Source organism: Mustela nigripes, chromosome 4 (genome assembly GCF_022355385.1).
Source record: "Mustela nigripes isolate SB6536 chromosome 4, MUSNIG.SB6536, whole genome shotgun sequence".
NCBI classification, from domain to species: Eukaryota; Metazoa; Chordata; class Mammalia; order Carnivora; family Mustelidae; genus Mustela; species Mustela nigripes.
The window spans coordinates 161,039,878-161,061,722 of NC_081560.1; the positions used below are offsets into that span (position 1 = coordinate 161,039,878).

General features: G+C 44.4%; 1 protein-coding gene across 3 annotated transcripts in view; it reads right to left on the reverse strand.

Moving 5' to 3' along the window:
• Positions 1 to 2,225: 2,225 nt before the first annotated feature.
• Positions 2,226 to 21,845, reverse strand: part of PIK3AP1 (phosphoinositide-3-kinase adaptor protein 1) — a 113,242-nt gene continuing 93,622 nt past the window's right edge. For all 3 annotated transcript variants that reach the window (XM_059398241.1, XM_059398243.1, XM_059398242.1), the window contains 4 exons: positions 18,943 to 19,098; positions 14,328 to 14,398; positions 12,669 to 12,787; positions 2,226 to 5,689 (listed from right to left, as the gene is read on the reverse strand). In XM_059398241.1, the coding sequence (XP_059254224.1) occupies positions 5,632 to 5,689; positions 12,669 to 12,787; positions 14,328 to 14,398; positions 18,943 to 19,098 (404 nt within the window). In that variant the 3' untranslated portion in view covers positions 2,226 to 5,631. The remainder of the gene's footprint in view (positions 5,690 to 12,668; positions 12,788 to 14,327; positions 14,399 to 18,942; positions 19,099 to 21,845) is intronic.

Genomic DNA, 21,845 nt, shown 5'->3' on the forward strand with positions numbered 1-21,845 from the left:
GACCATGTGCTATGTATATAATGGGGGGGGGTTCTTGCTAAAGGACAGCCCTGTTAACAGGCAACTGCACAATCAGACCCCAATTTATCAGACTCCAACTGCCACTAATCTCTGTCCTGGCTTCATCCCAATATTTCCCCAAAATACCATGGTTTTTTTTTTTTTTTTTTTTTTTAAATACTTGCCTTTGCCTAGAATACAAAAAAGTGGACAATTACTAGATACTTTCCTTCCAGGTCTAAGTGAATTATCATCTCTTCTGTGAAACCTTTTATGACTCCCCCCTCAAAAAGTTGAGCATCCCGGGGCGCCTGGGTGGCTCAGTGGGTTAAAGCCTCTGCCTTCGGCTCCGGTCATGGTCCCAGGGTCCTGGGATCGAGCCCCACATTGGACTCTCTGCTCAGCAGGGATCCTGCTTCCTCCTCTCTCTCTCTCTCTCTCTCTCTGCCTACCTGTGATCTCTATCTGTCAAATAAATAAATAAAATATTAAAAAAAAAAAAGTTGAGCATCCCTTCTCTGGCACTCCAAAAGCTTTCAATATGTTATGCCATAGTTACCACCCTTCATCTCTTCTTCTGTACTACATTCTCACCTTCAAAAAAAAAAAAAAAACTTTAACAATTATTAGTCCAGTAGAGTTTTCAGGAATGTGAATATATTGTTTATTTTAAAGATTTTATTTATTTTAGAGGGAGAGAAAGAGAAAGAGTACAAGCAGGGGGAGCGAAAGAGGGAGAGGGAGAAGCAGGATCCCCACTGATCAGGGAGCTGGGTGCGGGGCTTGATCCCAGGACCCTGGGATCATGACCTGAGCCGAAGGCAGACACTCAACCGACTGAGCCAGCCAGGCGCCCCTACATTCTGACCTTCAGTGATGGCAAGGATGATCATTTGTTCATCTTTGTACCTGTCCCAGCTGCTGGAATAGCGTTCATCACATATAGACACTCAAACTATCTGCTGACTGAATGAAGACATAAATAAGTGAAAAGTCAAACTGCATAGAGGATTTACACAATACTTTCTAGCCAGTCTAGGAGACATCACAAGGCAGTATGTGATTAATTGCTGAATGAATCGTACACCAGTAATTGCTATAGAAATCAGAGGAGGCGTCTTATACATCTTTGTAAATCCCCTAGAGCACCTAGCAAAGTGACTCGCTCATAGTGAAAGCTCAGTAAATGCTCCGTGAATGAATAATCACTGCTTTTGAATCGAGTGATGATGCACAATTGAAGAACAAGCAGTGTAAGTGCTGAATTAAGATGGATGAGTCGCTTCTTGCTTGAACATCCATTACCAGTCTCCACAGATCTGAAGCAGCAAGCATCCACTGGGTGTTGTGGGGAGCACTGGGTTGGCAACTGCTCGGGGGTGGGGAGGACACAAGAAGAATTTAAAGCATCCATGTGGGGAGTGTAGACTTAAAACCAGGAAATTACACATGCAACAGAGAACAGGCAGGTCAGTGTACAAAAAAAGATCTGCACAAAATGTGACCAGCTGTGCAAATGTTCCAGAGGCAGTAAGAGCAATGGACAAGTAGAAAAGAGGAACCCCTATTTTGGTGGAGTATTTGGAAAAGTTTAATGGTGGGAAGAGCATATAAGGTCATTAACTCAACAACTATTCACCAAGCTCTGCTATGTGCCAGGAATTCTGGTAGGTATAGGAAATGATGATGATAAATGGCTTCAGGAATGTGGCTTCAAATATCTTTGGAAACTGACAACTTTACCCTAAAAGATAAGACTCAGAAGCACCATCAAAATCAGGGCTGTTGCGGGATCTGGGTGGCTCAGTGGGTTAAGTGTCTGCCTTCAGCCCTGATCACGATCTTGGGGTCCTGAGATTGAGTCCTGTAGTGGGCTCCCTGTTCAGCAGGGAGTCTGTTCTCCCTCTGCCTTTTCCCCCATCTCATGCACTCTCTGTCTCTGTGTCTGTCTCTGCCTCTTTGTGTCTCTCTCAAAAATAAATAAAATCTTAAAAAAAAAAAAACAGGGCTGTTCTGTAAGACTAGGGAGTAAAAAACATTGATATATCTAATTCCACCAGTTTCTTCATCTAGATTAATGACCCCATTCCCTGACACCAAAATGAATGGGAGAAAACATGCTAGTGAAAGGGAACCCCCCGCAATGGCTGTACAGCCTTTTTACGGTAGTCCTCATAAGACTCAGTTAGTTAAAGGGCTTATGACCAGTAAATGATCCAGAAACCCACCATTTCAATCTTTTATTTTCATTTCTAATGAACATGATCTTCAAAAGTCTTGGTCTATAAATAACAATGTATATCTTCTGATTTCCAATATCAGGTACTGTTGGAGAAGGTAATTGAGAGAGTGTGATCGCCAGTCGACCCTTACACTGTACCCTAGCAGTTAGAGGATCCTCACCCCCTTCCCTGTTTTTGAAAATATACTCTGTCTACCATTTCCAAAATGGGAGCTGCTCCACGAACATAGCCTTGAGTGAGTAAGATGTTGTTGAGACCATCTGGACAGTATATGTGACTGAACCCAGTTAAGGCCTCTCTATATGAACTTTTAAGACTCTGGTGGGCAAGTGGGGGAGATCTACTTGCCTTATGGCTGCTCAAGACAAGCGTTGTAGAAGGGCTAGTTTCAGATCACCTTTTCTTTGAAAGTCTGTTTCTTCTTTCGGCTTCGTTATGTTTGTCTTTCTAGTTATTTACTTCTGGGGTGGGACAGTCCTTCTGTTGCTATTCCTTGCTGTGTACCTCTCTTTTCTGTTCTACCTGAAATGCCCTAGGCATGGAAAAAACTCTGTAATTGTTCTTAAGTTCTTTCTTTGGGAAGCAATGACTTAAAACAGTTGGTTCTCAGACTGAGACAAATCTGTTATTAATGCTTCCTCAGCCAATCAGCTGCAAAACCACACACTAGTCTCTGAAAGAGGACCACAGAAAACCATCTCATTCCCCGGTGCATATGGGAGCGGGATCTAAAAATCCCAGCTAGTGAAGTGATACAGGAAAGGCTAGAACCTCCCTTTTTTAGTAACAAAGCAAGAGTGGAGGGGAGAATAAGTACTTAGCTTGACTTGTAAAACTACTCACTGAGGTAATTTACATACTATCATTTTGCCTAATTATGGCAAAGCATTAGGGATTATTCACACCATTAAATATGTCAAGTTAAATTATTTGATTGCAACACCAACCTCTTATAGTCTCAGTCTTCGTGCTTTGTTGCTTATATTGTTGGGTTGTCTTCTCACAGGTTTTAATACGAGATGAAGGAAGAATACTGGCCTAGAAGCTGAAGGACAGTAGGCCTTGTACAGTTAGAAACAAAGGCAATGACCATGACTATAATGAATAGCTTCTTTCTATTGAACCAGCTCATAAAATCTTGGGGAAGGATGGCGGCCACTGAGTTGTCTCCCAGAGCCTCATACAGAGAACTTTTTTAACAGTGTCTTTGGATATCTACTTACAATTTCGTTTCTGATCCTCACTGTACTGAAATACATGGTTTTGTTACATAATGTATTCCTAAAAATGTGTATGAAAGTTGTGTGGAAGTTGAATAAGTTTATGTTATAATGGGTACTTCTGTTTCCAGGAAATGAAGAATTTTACCTCATTGTTGGAGCCATTCTTTACAACATGGAGCAGTTTGGATATGCAGTGAACACCTGACCATTTTCACCCATGTCTCAAGTGTATCACATTTGTCAGACCCAAGTTTCTAAACAGCATTTTCAATTTTATGTTTTCTACTACTCTCACAGAAGAAGAAAATATAATCAAATATTCCAATATTGCACAAACAGTGATGTGCATACGAAGATGCTAACACCATGAGCTGGCAGTAAGTTTTGCCGTGTTATTGACCTAAATACTTATTAATCAGAGAATGTACAAAAATCTAAATTTGGCCTCTAAGAAGGGGCCTAGAGATACTGAATATTTAAAAAAGTGTAGCTTTTCTCAAAATTAAATGTGCTTAAGAGATCATCTATAAATAATAGGAAGGACAACCATACCAATGTTATAATTTCTTGTTCTCCCCCTACCCCACATTATCCTCCTTCTCCCAAATAAGTGAGAAGGAGGTTAAAGGAACCACTGCAGAATGGCTACAGTGTGCCAGGCATTTTGGTAGGTGATTTGCAAAACACTCTTTTAATGGCCACAGCCAATAGTGTATTTTATGTCAGAAAAAAGACCCACGACCCATAAGCTATTAATTTCAATGTGAGTCCTGGTTTGCTGGACCGATGAATGAAACTGGAAAACAACCCACAACAACAACCCTGAATCATTAGAAAAGGACACAATAAAACTGTACTTAAATAGATCACTAATACTGGGCTTGTATATATCTGTGTGGGATAGAGAATAATTTCATGAACAATCACCAGATTTCTGATGTTTTTTAAAGAAATATGTCTGATACTAACTTTACTGTATGTTTAAGTATCAAATTAAGGATTTGTGCTTTAAAGGTAGATTTCTGTGCCAGTGACTCAAAATTAATGACATATTAGTGACATATGACAATTATGACATATTAATGGCTCTCTATTCTCTGCACAGATATTCCAAGTCTACTGGTAATAATAAGGAAATAGATAACTGTTTCTATTTTACATTCCTCCTTTCTCTTTTGATCTCTTGGCAGAGAAAGAGTCAAGGATCTTTCTTTCTCCTTATGGTCAGAACTAATAAGACCTATGAAGGCTGCAGAACAATAATGTGGTCATTGGTATCCCAAGCTTCTGGTTCCCAACCATTTACAGATGTTCCTTGGCAAAAATACTATTTTGAAAGCATATCGAAGTATAAATGCACAAGTTAAAAAAAATACTTGATAATCCCATGCCTGGGAAATATGGAAGAAGGATATTTCTGGAAGGTCAATCATCAGTTGGTGACCAAATTTCTACACGTGGGCATTTCTTGAGGGAGAGCGATTGGCTATCTAGAGATTGAAGTGTGGTGACTGAAATTAAGAGACCCAGATTCTACTGAACACATCTCTTCCTCTAACCAATTGTAAACTCTTAGTTTCTGTGGAACCTCGGATTTGCCTTCCACAGAAAAGGAGTTAGGACTAATCCATCTCTAAAGTCTTTTTCAGTTTGTTCTATGTGACCAGGTCTGGCATTTAGACACCCTCCTGATTCTATAGAAAAGTTGAAGAATCATTTAAAAAGCAGGATATATCTCCTTACACAAATATTGTAAGTCTTAAATCATAACCACTTCTAGAAGTTAGTCTGGACTAGCAAATAAGTAAGTCCTAATATAAGTGCATTTCGGTAAAATCACTTGTAAAGTACACTTCTGACCCATCTTTTCAGGCTTCTGACATGCCAGATTTGAGGTAAATATTCCAATTAAGTCTTTATCCTTTTGGCAAACAAGGATATGGATCAATATACTTGGTGATGGTGAATAAAGGCCTTTACTTCTTCATGCCTTAATAATATCTTCTCCAAGGAAAGCCCAAACCAGCTGGGCCACAACAACATCAGTCACGAGAGGAGGTCTTAAGGTCAGCAGTCCCGCCGTGAAACTCAATGCGAAGACATCATTAATGGGCTGAAATTGCAAGTCACCAAGTCCGGACATCGGCAGGTTTTAGGAGGTGGAATCAGCGACCTCTGGGTGGAACAGGAGGAGGAGGATGGAAGGTCTCCCTGGTTGGAGGCCTGAAATAAAAGATGAAGCAACTTTTTAAATGGATTAACTCATTCTTAAGCAACAATGGTTGGTTGCGAACTTGGTAGACTATGCAAAGAACATGTTCTGTAATTAGTGAAACCACATGGACAGCTGAGCGGCCTACCTGCCGGTTGTACATCGCAACCTTGGCAGCACCTTAGAATCACCAGGGGACCTTTAAGAAATACTAATGCCCAAGCTCTTTCCTAGACCCATTCCTTCCTAACTTCTAGAGGATAAGGCTCAAGCATCACAAATCTTTAATAGTGTCCCTCCCGCAAGAAGTTATAGTAACCATGTCTTTTATTTTCTGATGCTTCGATACTTGGAGCCTGGCTAACCCCTGGAGGGACTGCCCCTCCATGGCAAACTCATTTCTAAGGATAGCAACTCACTGATGAGTACACCGTTCATATGCAAACCACCCAGTCCCCATCTATACCCCAGCCACTCCCTTTATGTGTTCTCCCATTTGGGCCACTACCCACCTGCCCTAATCACAAGAGCACCAGGTGCCAGATAACTAGGAACCTTTGTCCCAGAGTCCATTGAAATTACTCAAACTAGCTAATCCTAAATCAGCTTACCCTACCTTCCTTGCACCCTCCTGCAGAAACCACAACAAAAGCTCAGGTCCATGTTCCCCACTCCACCACCTTTCTCCGGGACTAAACCTGATACTTCCCCAGCAGGTCCCCATGGCATAATGTGGCCCCCTCCTTTTGGGATCTAGGAGGACAACAAACTATCTTCTCAAGAACAGTTGTTTCCTGATCTGTTGATCTAATCATACCTAAATAATAATAAAGTCTTGGGTGCCTGGGTGGCTCAGTCAGTTAAGCATCTACCTGTGGTTCAAGTCATGATCCCAGGGTCCTGGGATCAAGTCGGGCTCCCTGCCCAGCGGGGAGTCTGCTTCTCCCTCCCCACTGCTCATGATCTCTCTCTCTCTCTTACCCTCTCTCTCTCAGATAAATAAAATCTTTAAAATAATAATAATTATTGTAATGATAATGATAAAGCCTATATTTTAAGACATCAGTGATACAAATATGCAGCCAAATATGCAGCCAAATATGCAGCCTCTTACATACTGTAAGAGGTGGTCCCTTGAGAGAAGAATTAAAAATTCTGTGCTTAGGGACGCCTGGGTGGCTCAGTTGGTTAAGCAGCTGCCTTTGGCTCAGGTCATGATCCCAGCGTCCTGGGATCGAGTCCCACATCAGGCTCCTTGCTCGGCGGGGAGCCTGCTTCTCCCTCTGCCTCTGCCTGCCATTCTGCCTGCCATTCTGTCTGCCTGTGCTCGCTCTCTCCCCTCTCTCTCTCTGATAAATAAATAAGATCTTTAAAAAAAAAAAAAAAAAAGAATTCTGTGCTTAAAAAAAAAAAAAAAGAATTCTGTGCTTCTCACAACTACTTCCTCATGGAGTCACTAAGTGTCTTATCCAAACTCCACATTTGCTTTTCCTAGAAGCCCCCCTTCATGTTATTCTGAATGGTTTTTAAACAATCCTAAATGCCATTCCAGATAGACCTGGGTGAGTCTATTTACAGAGAGGTCCAACAATTGTGGCTGGTGTTTCCACATGTGTGCCATAAAGCCAATATTTGATTCTCTCGGAAGCAAGTCAATAAGTCAAGAAAGAGAGCTTTGTCAGGTGCTGTAATTGAACTGTGCTATCCTGGAGTTGCATAGTTGAAGACCGAATGAATCAATGATCAAATATTTACTAAATGTTCTTTGAAACGTTTAGGTCAAGGAAACGACAAAAGAGTTGAAGAAAAAAGGAAGGGCTATCTGAGGAACAAGGCAGGGACCTGCCACAAACATCCTCAGAAAGCCCTGCTGTGACCTCCGGAAGTAGATGGTTTTGTGTAGTTGCCTCTTCCTCCAGAAAAGACAAACGGACCATCTCCTTCTGCCTCCCCAATCGGCCCTATGAACCGGAGCTTACAGGAGAAAGCTGGAGGAAAGTCAGGAAATTCTACTTATTACCTGAGTAAGCTTAGGCTTCTTGGCTTCCTGGATTCTTTATTTGCTCGCTTCCTTCCTTCCTTCTTACCTTCCTCCTTCCCCTCCTTCACTCCCCCTCAAAACCATTTATCTACTATGTGTCTTCTCCTGGGCATAGGATATAGCAGTGAGTACAGCTGACATGGATCCTGCCCTCAGAGTGCTAAGAAAGTAATGGACAAAACAGTCAATGGGAACAATCAGTAAACTGCACTGTTTTGATAAAGGAAATTCAGAACCTGTGGGAACATAGAGCAAAGGCAACTACACAAACAGCTGAAGGACAAGTTCAACTTCTCTGCACATGTTTCCCATCTGCCCAACAGAAGTACCTACAGGTATATACATTGGAGTGTTGCATGAGGTTTGGAGATAACAACTGGAAAGTACGTAGCACAGTTTGTGGCTTAGAGTAGGCACTCAAGAAGTAAAGCTAGTAATTTTATTATTATGAATAAAGATCTGTTCTTAGTCTTTTTCCCATGTATGCTCCGTGAGCCTTGCAATTTATCACCCACCAATGAAGATAGTCATGATTTCCTGATGGCACCTTATCCTCTCTCTGCTGTCCCATTCTGAAGCTGGGTGGGCCTACAAGCAAATTATTTCTGTATTTTATTCTAATGAACGGTCCCAACCTAGGATTGGAAGTCCTCTCTCAGGGAAATGGATTTCTGATGGTAGACATAACAGAACCATGGAAGTAATCAGAATCAAGGGGTGGTGTGTGGGGAGACAGCCTCTCCAGGACACTGGGAAGCTGAAGTTGGAAACAAAAGTGCCCAAGACACTTAAGAACTGGCTGCTTTCTCCTCTCTGTTGAGTGTAAGGTCTTGTGGCTGATGAGTTTGGTTCCAGAACCCAGAAATCTTGATGTTGGTTAATGTTCTTTTAAAGCAGGACTGTTATTTAGCTGGTCTGCTTTTGTATCCTCATAACATTGTTGAAAATACTTTTAAACTTCCCTATTAGTAAATAGCTTCTGTCCCAAGTACCCTCACTCCCTGACCACTCCAGCCCCTCCTAGGGACCCCACAGACCTCTTTACAAGTCTGCATCTAAAGGATTAGCTTCTGGCACTGCAGGAGGCCTCCGGAAGTGTGTTCTGATTTTACAGGACCTTGGCTTTGCCTTAAAGGGGAGTGCACAAATTGTTAGTGCTTGATAAATCGCTAGTGAATGGCAAAATATGTTTTTAAAAAAAGCAGCAATGGCTCAGTAAGATTTGGGTTTCTTGTTTTTGTTTTTTGGGGGGCTTTTTGGGTCAAGTGGCAGGACCTCACCTGTGAAGAGTGTGATATTGTCAGCTGTCTATTCTCTAAGGACTAATGGCCCTCAAAGGAAATGCTATGCAAAGATATCATGCATCTGCTTCTGTTCTTGTCACCATCCACCTTCCCTGACTTTGAAATACATTGAGAACTTGAAGGTTGGCAGTGTGAAGCCTCTTTCCACTAATCTATGACCCACCTGCCCTGTGGCAGATGACCTGACAGCTAACTTTTTAAGAGATGTATAGTCTAACACAAACAGTACCAATCTTTCTATCCATCCATTAGTTCACTTACATGATAAATATTTATTAAGTTCCTACTATGTTCCAGTTACTGTGCTACACACTGGGCCTGGGGACAGTAGAAAAAAAATGTTTTAATCAAAAACAGTTTCTATGCTTTCAAGGCTCACCATCCACTTGAAACAGATATGTACACAAGGGCCATAACATGGAAGGAAATCTAACAGAAGTATTTGGAGAACCAAAAGAAGGCACAGGAACATTAGGGAAGGCTTCATAAAAAAGGTGATGACTAGACTGAGTCCTAAAGGGTGTACAGGAATCTTCTAAGCAGAGGTTGGAAGGGAGTAGGGAGACAGCATTCCAGGCAAAAGGCACAGATTGGGCAAAGACACAGTTCTAAATGGCACAGCTCTCTGGGAATGCGGGGGTGGAACATCAGTGAATACAGGAGAAGGTGGGACTTGAGGCTGGACAGGGCCAGAGCACGCTATAAACTACAGCATTAAATGTGAAGGCTTTCACGCCAGGAAGTGACATCATCAGCAATTTCTGATCTAGAAAGCGCACTCTGGTCACAATGTAGAGGAGGGCGGTAAGTGTGAGTCTCCGAGCATGAACACAGGCACTGGCAGATGGAGAGGGGGAGGATCTGAGAGCTGAAAGGGCAGCAGAACGGACAGAGTCTGGAGACACACTCTGTGGGAGCTGCCCGGGAGGCAGGGATGGTGGGTGGCGCCTGGGTTTGGTGCAGAACCGTGCCATTATCACAGGCTAGGAACTTACCAGAAGAAGACAGTTTGGGGCAGAGAATGGCAGGTGGGATGAATTCAGTTTTGCCCCAGCTCTGTTTGAGATATCTGTGGGGCATCTGGGTCGAGGTCACCAGCAAAGAGTAGGAAACAGAGGACTGAGGTAGACGTGGAAGCTTGGAGTCCTCACTGACAGCTCAAGTTCTGGGGACAGCAGGCGGAGTGAGCAGAGGAAGGGACCAGGACTGGGAGCGGCCGACAAGCACTGCACCCCCAGAGCTGTGTGAGAGCAAAGGTGTTCGGGAGACACAGGTAAAGACCAGTTACTGATTCCCAGATCTGGAAGTGGAGAGGAGAACTCCAAGGTCAGTCTCGCCTCCTGTCTGCCAGAGGGTCAAGCATGGAAGCCATTTATTGGCTTTATTATTTGTTCAAACATCTCCTCATTTTATTATGCGAATTGCATACATACTTACAAAACAACTGCATATTTGCAAGTCTTTCTTCACACCAAAAAGGAACCCAAATGCCAAGCTCTATCAATTACAGATTTCTTTGCAAACACCATTTCTTTAATAAAAGTGTTTTCCTCCTTTTTGCTCCCATTTTTATCACAACATGCTTCTAGACTCCCCCCAAATTTCGTCAGCCATCTCTTTTTATACACTTATATGCATCCCAATTTCTAGCCTTTGATTTCTGGAACCTGTTTCCCTGGTTGTTCTCTTTTTCTCTCCCATTAACAAAAGTCCTACAGCTATAGTTTTCAAACTTGACAACTATTTTCATCTTGGTGCAATTAGCAACTGCCTCCAAACTCCTCAATCTTCAGTAATAAAAGGTCTTAGGTCTTGGATCTCCTCCTAATGACACCTTGACCTTCTGGAACAGATGTCACCAAATGACTAAGACACTGCAGCCTCCAGTCAGGCACACCCAGATGTGCCACACAGAACACGTCTCAATCCAGGCCAAGCCCTAGTGTGTGCATTTGCAAAATAGGATAATCTTCAATATCACTGAGAGTTGTGGAAGGAACTGAGATAATGCATTCAGTGTGTCGAACATAATACCTAGTACATAGTACACACTCAATACAGATTAGCAATTATAGTTCGCCGTAAATACCCCTCCCCAATCATCAACTGTATAATAATTTTCAAGAAACAGCACGTTATGCCAATTCAGGGGACTGGACCAGATTATCGTTACAGGTCTTCCAGGACTAACATTCTACCATGTGACCTCTAGTCTACACCAAGGAAACATGCTGGTAAACCTGACACCGCTTATGATTACGGGGATGGGGGAGGTCTGTGTAACAGGTGTCCGTACGTGAATATGAATGTTACTGGGAGCACACGCAGGAGGGGTGAACAGCAAAGGGAAAAGTGGACAGACGCCTAGCTCAAAGTCAGCTTCTCTTTCCAGAAAACCAGAAGAAAAGCCTCCTTGTTGCACTTTCTCAACAAATTACACGGACAAGATTCATTTAAGTTTTAACATTAAAAAAAAAAAAAGAAAAAAAAAAGAAACGACCCTGGTTGAAAAAAAAAAACAAACAAAAAAAACTTCCACCTTTAAATCATTTCCCCCCCACATTATACTTTAGACATCAAAGAAATAAACACCTAAGACAAACCTAGGCTTTCATTCCCGAGGGCCCTTTCTGCATGGGTGGATGCACAAGCTAGTTTTGACCACTTTTCCTGTTACTCCACAAGACCTTGAAAAGGTTCCTACCAGAGGCCAGACAACCATTATGAACAAAGACAGATACTGGAGCCCGGCAAACACTTCCAGCTTGTCTGTCTAATGCCCATCTCCAAACCTCCATATGCTCATTCTTTTTTTTTTTTTTTTTTTCATATGCTCATTCTTCTCCTGGATGAGAAAAGTCATTCATTCTACTGAGCTTTTACTATGGGCCCAGATACCACCCTTATGACTCTGTGAGGACATTCTCCTGCTATCCCCATTTTACAGATGAAGAATTGAGTTACATGAAAGTGAAATAATTCACCCAAGTCACAAGTGACTTCTGGACACTGTCCCCAGGTAGTGTGGCACTAGAACCATGCTCCCCACCACACTGAGCTATGCATCCCACCTCCATTTTCATCCCCAACTCCTTACCTCCTGGTCCCCAAAAGGTACTGTCCCCACAATACAGCCAAGGGAATTAGTTATGAGGAAGCTGAATTCTAAGCAAACGTACAAATTACTCAAAAAGTTGGTGTTTGCCAACATACTTCATTGATAAAATATTGTACTTGCTACTTAAAGTATCTGCACTTGGGGCACGTGGGTGGCTAAGCGGGTTAAAGCCTCTGCCTTCGGCTCACTCAGGTCATGATCCCAGAGTCCTGGGATCGAGCCCCACATCAGGCTTTCTGCTCCGCAGAAAGTCTGCTTCCTCCTTTCTCTCTGCCTGCCTCTCTGCCTACTTGTGATCTCTGTCAAATAAATAAATAAAATCTTAAAAAAAAAAATTTTTTTTTAAGTATTTGCACTTGAATAAAGCATCATATTAACAGAGAGTCCCTGTCGAAACGCATCAAAAGTAGGCATTTCAGTTCACTCTGGACTCATTCTGAGGTCATCTTAGAGGTCCCCAAATCCTACTCTCCACCTGCTAGAATTCAGAGAGTGAGGAAAACGTTTCTTCTCGGCATCAATGTTACCTCTGTGAGGCAGCTCGGGGAGGTACTCTGGGGGGCCTTTCAAGGGGCACGGCAGGTGTTCCTTCCACTTGTGGGGGGCCCGGGCTACGACTTCTGGGAACCTCAGGGACTTCATTATCCTACAGCAAAAAAGGACAAGAAAGAAAAGGGAAAGTTACATTAGGCAACAGGCATAATTGGACACCATTTCCCAAAAGCCTCTCAGTCCTCCTCAGGCTTTGGCTAAAGGTTATCCGCAAACTGAAAATGAACCTAGCAAACCAGGTCAGCTTTCCATTGAGGCCTACACTCCCTGAGGAGACAATGGAGCCCAAATTATCATTAATGGCCCTTGTTCCTCAGAGTGCCCCCTGTGGGCCATCAAATTAGCATCTCCTGAGAGCTTGTGAGAAATGCTGGCTCTCCACTCCTCCTCAGACCTGCTTGATGAGAACCTGCATATTCACAGGAGCCTAGGTGATTCTCACGCATATTAAAGTTTGAGAAGCCTGCTCTGTCCAGCCAGAGAGAGCTGGAGAAATTTTGTTTTTAAACCCAAGTCCCTTTTCGAGACAGCGGAACCATGAGTGGTTCTCAGTCATGGGGTCATTAACAGTAGCTGCTCACTGGAGGGGTAGCCCACCCAGTGACCCCCTCCTGTTCATCCCAGCCACTCGTCCCTGGATCAGAATACACACTTCAGTCTAAGGGAGTAGCTCACCCTCTCCTACGAGGCCTAGTGGCTCTCAGGGGACTATTTGCCACCATGCATGCAGAGGAGCAGAAAAGGCCAGTGTACAGTGAGAGAAGAAAGCAGGTATGTCCAGGAAGAAGAGAAGAAAGAGCATGTGGCCCTGGGGATACACGGAGCAGTGGCCTTGCTCCACCATTTCTCACGGCTTCTGATCCAGGCCCCATATGTGATCTCAACCCAGATTCCCTGATAGTCCTGCTTCTTCTCAGAGATGCCCTCTTGGCTTAACCAGTCAGATAGAGTATCGATTTCTCTCCTTTCCTCCCTCTTTCCCTCCCTCCCTTCTTTCTTTCCTTCCCTCTCTCCCTTTTCATTGAGGTAGAATTCACCTAACATAAAATTAACCACTTTATTTATTTTTTTTTATTATTATTTTTTAATGTATTTGACAGAGAGAGAGAGATCACACGTAGGTAGAGAGGCAGGTGGGGGTTCGGGGGTGGGGTGGGGAGCAGGCTCTGAGCAGGGAGCCTTTCCATTCCAGCCATCCAACATTTCCATCCAGGCAGGGAGCCTGATGCAGGGCTCAATCCCAGGACCCTGGGATTATGACCTGAGCCAAACAAAGGCAGAGGCTTAACCCACTGAGCCACCCAGCCACCCCAAAATTAACCATTTTAAAGTGAACAATTCAGTAGCACTTAGTACATTCACAATATTATACAACCACCACCTCTATCTAGTCTCAAAACATTTTCATCATCCCAAAAGGAAACACTGTACTCCCCATGTCCCCCTCCTCCCAACCTCTGGTAACCACCAAATCGGTATTCTGTCTCTAAGATTCTACCTCTTCTGGATATTTCACATAAATGGAATCCTACAGTATGTGACCTTCCGTGTCTGGCTTTTTTCATCTGGATTTCTATTTCCTGCAGTGGCGTGACCCCTCAGACAAGGAAAATGGGGGGGGGGGCCGCTCTCACCTCATTGTCTCCCTCCATCCCACTGCTCACGCTGAGGAGGCTCCGGGTGCTGGATCGGTTACTCGCACTGCCTGAAGGGTACAGACAAAATTAGCTGGACTGTGGAATCTCTCAGGCTAAAATAAAATGCAGGACTCTAGCACTTACTTTTTTTTACTGATAGAAACAATACAGAAGCTGTGAATACGGGATCTTCAAAATGCTGCCATCTTATATCATTTTATTAGCGTTTAGATTTTCTTTCAGCATAAAATGAAATGGTTCACCTTCTTATTACCTCTTTTTTCTTCACTTTATCAGCGCCATTTACTGAAGGCTTACCACACATTACATGCTTTAAAAACATGACTGCACTTAATCCCTGTGAAAATCTTATCTAATACTAGTGATCTGGTTTGTCAGACAAGGAAGCAGAGATGCTCTCTTTCTTACTTGTTCAGTGGTATTTCTAAAATCTGCAAACATCTTGTTGTTGAAGTGTTTTACTTATTTATGAATTACAGCAAGCATGTACTCACACACACAAACACACTCACAGACACACACACACACACACACACACATATACCTTCTAATAAGGGGCCAGTTTGACACAGACAAAATACAAACTCCAAAGCATAATTTATGCTCACAGTAGGAACTATGATTGTGTGAGTTTAGGAGCTCAAGGTTTTTGAATTGGGAATGTATCACCTACCTATCTTATGAGGACAGCTCTATCCAATAGAACTTTCTGGAAATATTCTATTGTATACTATCCAATACGGTAGCTTGTGTATATCAGAAATGGTTTTAATTAACTTCAATTAAATAACCATATTTGGCAAGTGGCAACCATACTGGACAAGGAGAATTAGAACAAGCTCAAATATGTGATGATCCAGGAAGGAGCAAAAAAAAGAACAACAGTCAGTCAACTAAGACAAAAAAAACCTGACTTTAATTTACCACTGTCACCACTAGCAGTATTGTCAGATCTTGGGTTTACTGAATTTCCCTTAAAACAGCCCCTCATCATATTAGTTAATAAGGAAATAGTCTTAGTTCCAACTTCATTATGGCATCAATTTTGACCTAATTAATTCAGATGTGTGTTGAAATAGAGCAAGTTAAGATTATAATTTTGGATTATTTCTTAGAAGTAGATGTTTACATTTAAAATAATATATCAAAATACTTAATAAGCCATGGGATTCAGAGTTTGCTTTTTAAGGAACATGTGACCTTTTCCTTTCTAGTCAGTCACCTGTACATAGAAGTGTCCACTTGGCCAGAATGTCCCCATCCTACCCTTAGCCACAAGGCTAAAACCTCAGGCTGCAATGCTCAGGGCAAATGCTATGGAAACCTTTCCAGATTCCCCCAGTGGAAGCAACCCCTCCCAGTCCTGTGGAGCCAAGCCTCCTGTCCTTCACCATTCTTCATGCCACTCCCTCACAACAAACCAGCCTCCTTCTGAAAGTTGTCCACTGAGAGAGAACAGAAAGCTGTCCAGGCACTGGCTCCAGGACCCTAGAAATTCACACTCATCAGTTCTTATTGTGCCTTCCCTGGGTATTCCTAAATCTTGAACTCCCAAGTTTGGCGTTGAACCTTGGCTCCCCAGTTCATCTGTCCTGGCCCTCTCCCCTCCCCAGGCTGACTTTCTTACCCACATCCCCTCTGGACTGCATGGTTCGTAGGAGGCTCTGGCCCCTGTCATCACCCCTCTAGCCCGGGGTGGGAGGGGCGGCAGTGCCTTCCTCTTCCCAGCCTGTGTCACCAAGAAGAAAGAACAGACAAGCATCTAGCTCATGCTAGTTTTATGTTTTCTCTACTCCACTACAAGGCCTTGAAGGTGGTCTCCATTTCTTTTTCATCTTTATGTCTCCAGTGTATAGTCTCACTCAGAATGCATAGAGCAACCCTCAGATATTTGGTGGATAAATGAATGAGGGGGGAAAAGTGACCAGATACAATATGACCCTTAAAAACCATGGACCCGACAATCTATGAAAAGGTTAAAAGTCTTTCTGTAATAAAATGTGTGTTCTGTTAAACATAACATTAATATCTTAACTAAAATCTTGGCTATGACCAGATTTAACCTGCAACTGTTCTTCTGTGGTTCCCAAGAGATGACAGCTGCTCTGATCAATATGACATTTGTGAGTGCGATGCAAGGCAAAGCACGATAAGCACCTGCACATCAGGGTCTATCCTCCTGGAATGTTCCCTTTCTGGACTGTGTTACCATATAAGTATAAGGAGTTCAGGCTACTGACTTAGAGGCCATAAGGGGAAAGGTCCCAAGGGATGACAGAGCATCTAGGATGGTCCCACCCATGCTGGGCTTACAGCTGAGGACACACGCAGGAGTGAGTGACCCCAACTCACCCACGTGGAGTGGAGTTAAACCAGCTGCACCGAGTCTTGCCCAAGTGCAGTATCAAGTATAAATAAAGGTGCATTTCAAGCCACTGTGTTTCACGGTAGTTTGTTACACAGCAATAGATAACTGAAACTGTATAGCAGGGACTGGAGTAAAATCCACTGGTCTGGCATTTCATAACATTCTCTAACCATCTACGAGGTAGCCATCCCTGGGCCATAAACTGTTGCACAAAGTAAAAAGCACAATTTATGCTTTCCATTCCATCTTTACCTTAAAGTAAAACATACACATAACATCATTTAAGTTAATCTGAACCTGAAATGAGTACTTCCCATTTGTCTTGTTAAATTTCCCCTCCTCTCCACCCCGGAATGCACAGAGGATCTGCACCACTGTGCTCCTCCACCTCTTATCTGAGAGATGGGCCACCTGCCTGGTGCTTCCTCAGCCAGCTGCCATCACTGGGAAAAGCTCTCCCATTTCGGAACTTGTCAGAATTCTCTAAATTGCCTCAGGAGGGCTTTGGATACACATTACCACGCCCCATTATGGAAGGAGGAGTTTTCTCTTCTACCCGGGGTCGAAAAGTCCCCCGTGGTCACGTGATAGGCTTTGGGTCTGTTTCAACAGGTAGCAGTGGCAGGAATGAAAAGCCGAGGGCACCGGGGTGGCTCAGTGGGTTAAACCTCTGCGTTCAGCTCCGGTCATGATCCCAGGGTCCTGGGATTGAGCCCCACATCAGGCTCTCTGCTCCGCAGGGAGCCTGCTTCCTCCTCTCTCTCTGCCTGCCTCTCAGCCTACTTGTGATCTCTATCTGTCATATAAATTTAAAAAAAAAAAAAAAAGGGACGCCTGGGTGGCTCAGTTGGTTGAGCAGCTGCCTTCGGCTCAGGTCATGATCCCAGCGTCCTGGGATCGAGTCCCACATCGGGCTCCTTGCTCAGCAGGGAGCCTGCTTCTCCCTCTGCCTCTGCCTGCCATTCTGTCTGCCTGTGCTCACTCTCTCTCCCTCTCTCTCTCTCTGATGAATAAATAAAATCTTTAAAAAAAAAAAAAAAAAAGCCAAGAGAAGATTGGGGCCTGCTCCCACCCTGGCTTCACCGACTGTGTGACCTTGCACAAAACTCTTTCCTGCTCTGGATTATACCTGCGCAATCCATAAAGTAAGAAGGGAGACAGGGGCGGGGTTCTTGACGTAAGGCCATGGATGGGCAACCCCGTGTGTGTGTACATACACGCTCCCATGCATTTCTCTGGGAAGAACATCCAGAGCACAGATCAGATTCCCAAACGGTCCCTGATGCAGAAAAGATCAAGAACCCCTGGGTTTAGATGATCTTCCTACCCTCATATCCATTTGGAGGTTTTCTGCCTGACATTTAGGAAGCCACGAGTCCTGAAATTCAGTCCCGAGTCTCCTATTCTTTCCTTGTTTTCCTAGCTCTTTTGAAAATGCTCAACTGTGCAAAAGAAGGGAAACACCATCTATTTTGCTGAAGCCGGTGTGCCTGAGGTGCGCTACCGCCACCCTAGATATGGAACCAAAGCCCCTGCCTCCTGCATGTCCATAAGCAGGTGTTGTCTGTTGCAATCAGACTCCATCAAGCTTTTCAGCCAAAATGTCTCCCACATTTCCTAATTGGATCCTCAATCCTCTATAAGGTTGGAATTCTCAAATGTGAGTCCATCATTTTCTCATGTTTCTGACTTCGCACCCTTTCCTTCTCCTTACCACAGCTGAGGAAGCAGAAGGGACAGTGGTTGAGGGTCTGGGCCTCGGATCCAGGCTGCCCAAGTTCAAATCCTAAAACCACCACTTATTAGCTATTTAACTTGGGGCAAGGCATGAGGACTCCTGTTTCCTCCTCAGTAAACACAGGTCATGGTGCCTATGCCATAGAGCTATTGTGAGAATTAAATCAGAGAATATATAGAAGAGGCTTAGCATATAGTAAATGCTCAGTAAATATTAACTAGTGTCATTACTAGGTTTTTCTAGTTATAAAAGGAACAGTATAATAAATTATTACACAAACCTGGCTTTAGGGCATAATGATGTAAAAGATCTTTGGTTCTCTGAAAAAAGGTAAACTGCACAGGCTAAATGTCCCCCATTTCTTACACCCCCAAACCCAAATCAAGCTCCAGCTGGGGTTTGCTGGGCTCACAACAGACTGTTCCCAAAGCCCAAAGGCACCGCTGAGAATGCAGATGTGAAGGCACACCCCCTCCCCCGCTCACTTGCTGTGCTGGAGGTACTATCTGTTTTCCAGTCTCCTCGCCTTAGCTCCGTCCTTGGGGGAAAGGCACTTTTCCTGGGGCCGCTCTCATAGACTCCAAACTCCACTTTCCCAGGCAGGTGCTGTGAGTGCCGAATTGGGACGGTGATCTCCAAGTCTGGAATTAGAAGAAAAAGAGATAAGCTTCGAGGCACCTGCGACCAGACAAACTGCTCGTCTGCTCCCTCTCCGCCCGGCTCCCTGGCCCGAACCTGGTGGGTGCCTGTTGGGGAGGGAAAGGAAGGGAGAGAGTGTGGGAGGGGGGCCTGCCCAATTCAACACTGAAACTTCACAGACTCCTGTGTGGCCATCACTATGTGATAGAGGAGAGGGGTGGAGGCATGGGAGAAAGCAAGACTAATGCTTCCACATCAGGCAGAGAGCCTGAGCCTGGGGAGAGGTCTGGGGCTGCAGCTCAACCACTTTCCAGCTGTGGGATGTGGAGTACTTCCCTTTCAGAGGGAGGGCCCATGAGCACTGTTGACCCTAATAGCTGGTTATCCTATGCACCAGCAGAGTTCTAGGAGCTTCCCAACACCCACGAAGTAAACAGTATTATCACCATTCCCAACGGAAACTAGTTCCAGAGAAGTGGAGTAGCACATGGCTGGTAAGTGGGACAGATGGGACTTGAACCCAGGCTTGGAGTCCAGGCTCCTAACCACTACTCATACGGCCTCTGAATCCCTCAACAAATGATGGGTGCTAGGTGCGCAGTCTGCAGCTGACAACAACGGCCCAGAGGGCTAATGGAAGTGAGTCCATCAGCCCCATAAAAGGTTCTGAGACTTGTGAGGCTGATCAGTGACTTTGGACCCGACAGATTTAGGAAGAGATTATTCCTTCGCTCTGCACAGCATTAAACTGGTCTCTTGACTGGCTTAGCCCGCCCAGTAGTTGATCTTCAGTCCTCCCTAGATTTCCACCCTGGGTTCTAGACTGAGCAGAACAAAATATCTGTGAGGGCCCATTGCCCACTTCCTCCCCGGGAGAGTGTGAACACCAGGTGAGCTGGCGTCACAGGGCTCCCGTGATGCCCTGATCGTTCCCAAGTCCGGGCACAGGGCCTCTGGGAGAGGTGTGAGCTCCGTGTACTTTCCAGCCAGGTGCTCTTATCTCCAGGGCCCCACATCCTCCTCCGCCTCTCCTCTGCGGTGGGATGGGTGTGGCCAGGGGTTCAGGGAGTCCAGGAGCAGAGGTGGCTCCTCGAACCAAAGCCAGAATCTGCCTAAGAACCGCGAATAGGGAAATGACAGCCATAGGAAAGAGGAAGTTCGAGGACAGGGTAGACTGAGCCTGTGGGAAACACTCCACACAGAGGAGTCCACAAAGCTGGACTGTGGTTTGCATGGACCTCACACATGCCTCATCCTGGAGACAGGTTCCAAGGGCAGTGTTTGGTCCTAGTATTAAACCAGCTTTCTAGGTCTCAGTGTGACACAGATCCTTCCCACACCCTCAGGCTCTCCTCATTACCACGGCGCAGGGCAAGCAGCCTCCTGAGCCTGGAACCACGTGGGCAGAGACCCGCCGGCTGTTCTGCACCTGGGTGTGGGCCCAGAGCGTCTTGGGGCCCAAATGGGTATCAGCCTTTTATTATTTTTTTTTCTTCAGCTTTGACCTGGTATTTTTTTTTTTAACAACACTCTCTTAAAGGGAGGTTCTTATCTGCTTAATTCACTTCAAGGCAGCGATTTCCCACCCTCAACCGGTTCTAGGAGGAAGGAAAGTAAAATACACAGGAAAAAAAAAATAGGAGTCAGAAGTTCAAAAAATCAAGTAGAGCCAGTCTATCAAAGCCTGATATTCTTGGAAGAAAGAAACAATGGCAGGAATAGCAACCAGTACTATATTGCACAGTACTTTTCCCAGAGCGTGTCCACATGGGTCATTATACCTGCTCCGAACTTCACTTCTTCCCCGTGAACTTGATAAGTCAGGTACAGCCATGGGTGAGGAAACTGAGGCACAGAGTGGTTTAAGGGATTGTCCTGGATCATAAAGGGATGCAGTGATTGGAGTGGAGGGACAGGAGCCCAGGCTGCCTGGCACCTGGCCTGCTCCTCCCCGTCCTGCCACAGATGAGCCCCCCACACACCCAGAACACAAACACAGACTGTCTTCATTGGGGTGTCCAACAAGCCACGGGCCGTGCCAGCCCCTCTGAGTTACACCATCCATGTTCTACACCATCCCAGCAAGAATAAAACAACTCCCCAAGGCTGAAGAAAGACTAGCACGTTATTAAGAACAGAATCTTACTTTTTAATTATCCTTGGTATTCTAACCCAAATCAAAGGAAAATAGTTACCGCTTTTCTTTCCTAAGGCAAATGAGATTTCTAAATAAACAGAGACAGCCCTTATGTTTAGAATAGGCTCCGTTCCTAGAAAAGGTCCTTTAAGCAGAAATGCCATTTGTCAGCCCTAATTTTCCTACAGATCGATGTTACCCTGTGTCACTGGTTTCTAAATGCTTTTCTTTTTTCTTTTTCTTTTGGCAAGGGTGGGGAGGAAGTAGAGTTCTTTTCTTTTCTTTTTAAGATTCTATTTATTTATTTGAGAGACAGAAAGAGAGAGAGAGATTGAGAGAACAAACACAGGGAGGGGCAGAGGGAGAAGCAGGCTTCCTGATGAGCAGGGAGCCTGATGTGGGGCTTGACCCCAGGACCCGGGGATCATGACCTGAGCCGAAGGCAGATGCTTAACCAACTGAGCCATGCAGGTGCCCGGGAAAGCAGAACTCTTTCCTCTGATAAAAACAGAAGCTCAATGTGGAAAACAGATTTCTTTTTTTTAAAGGAGATGCAATGGTCAAAGCAGAGTAGGTTGCCCTAAACCTGTCACAATCCTAATCTCTTCCCCT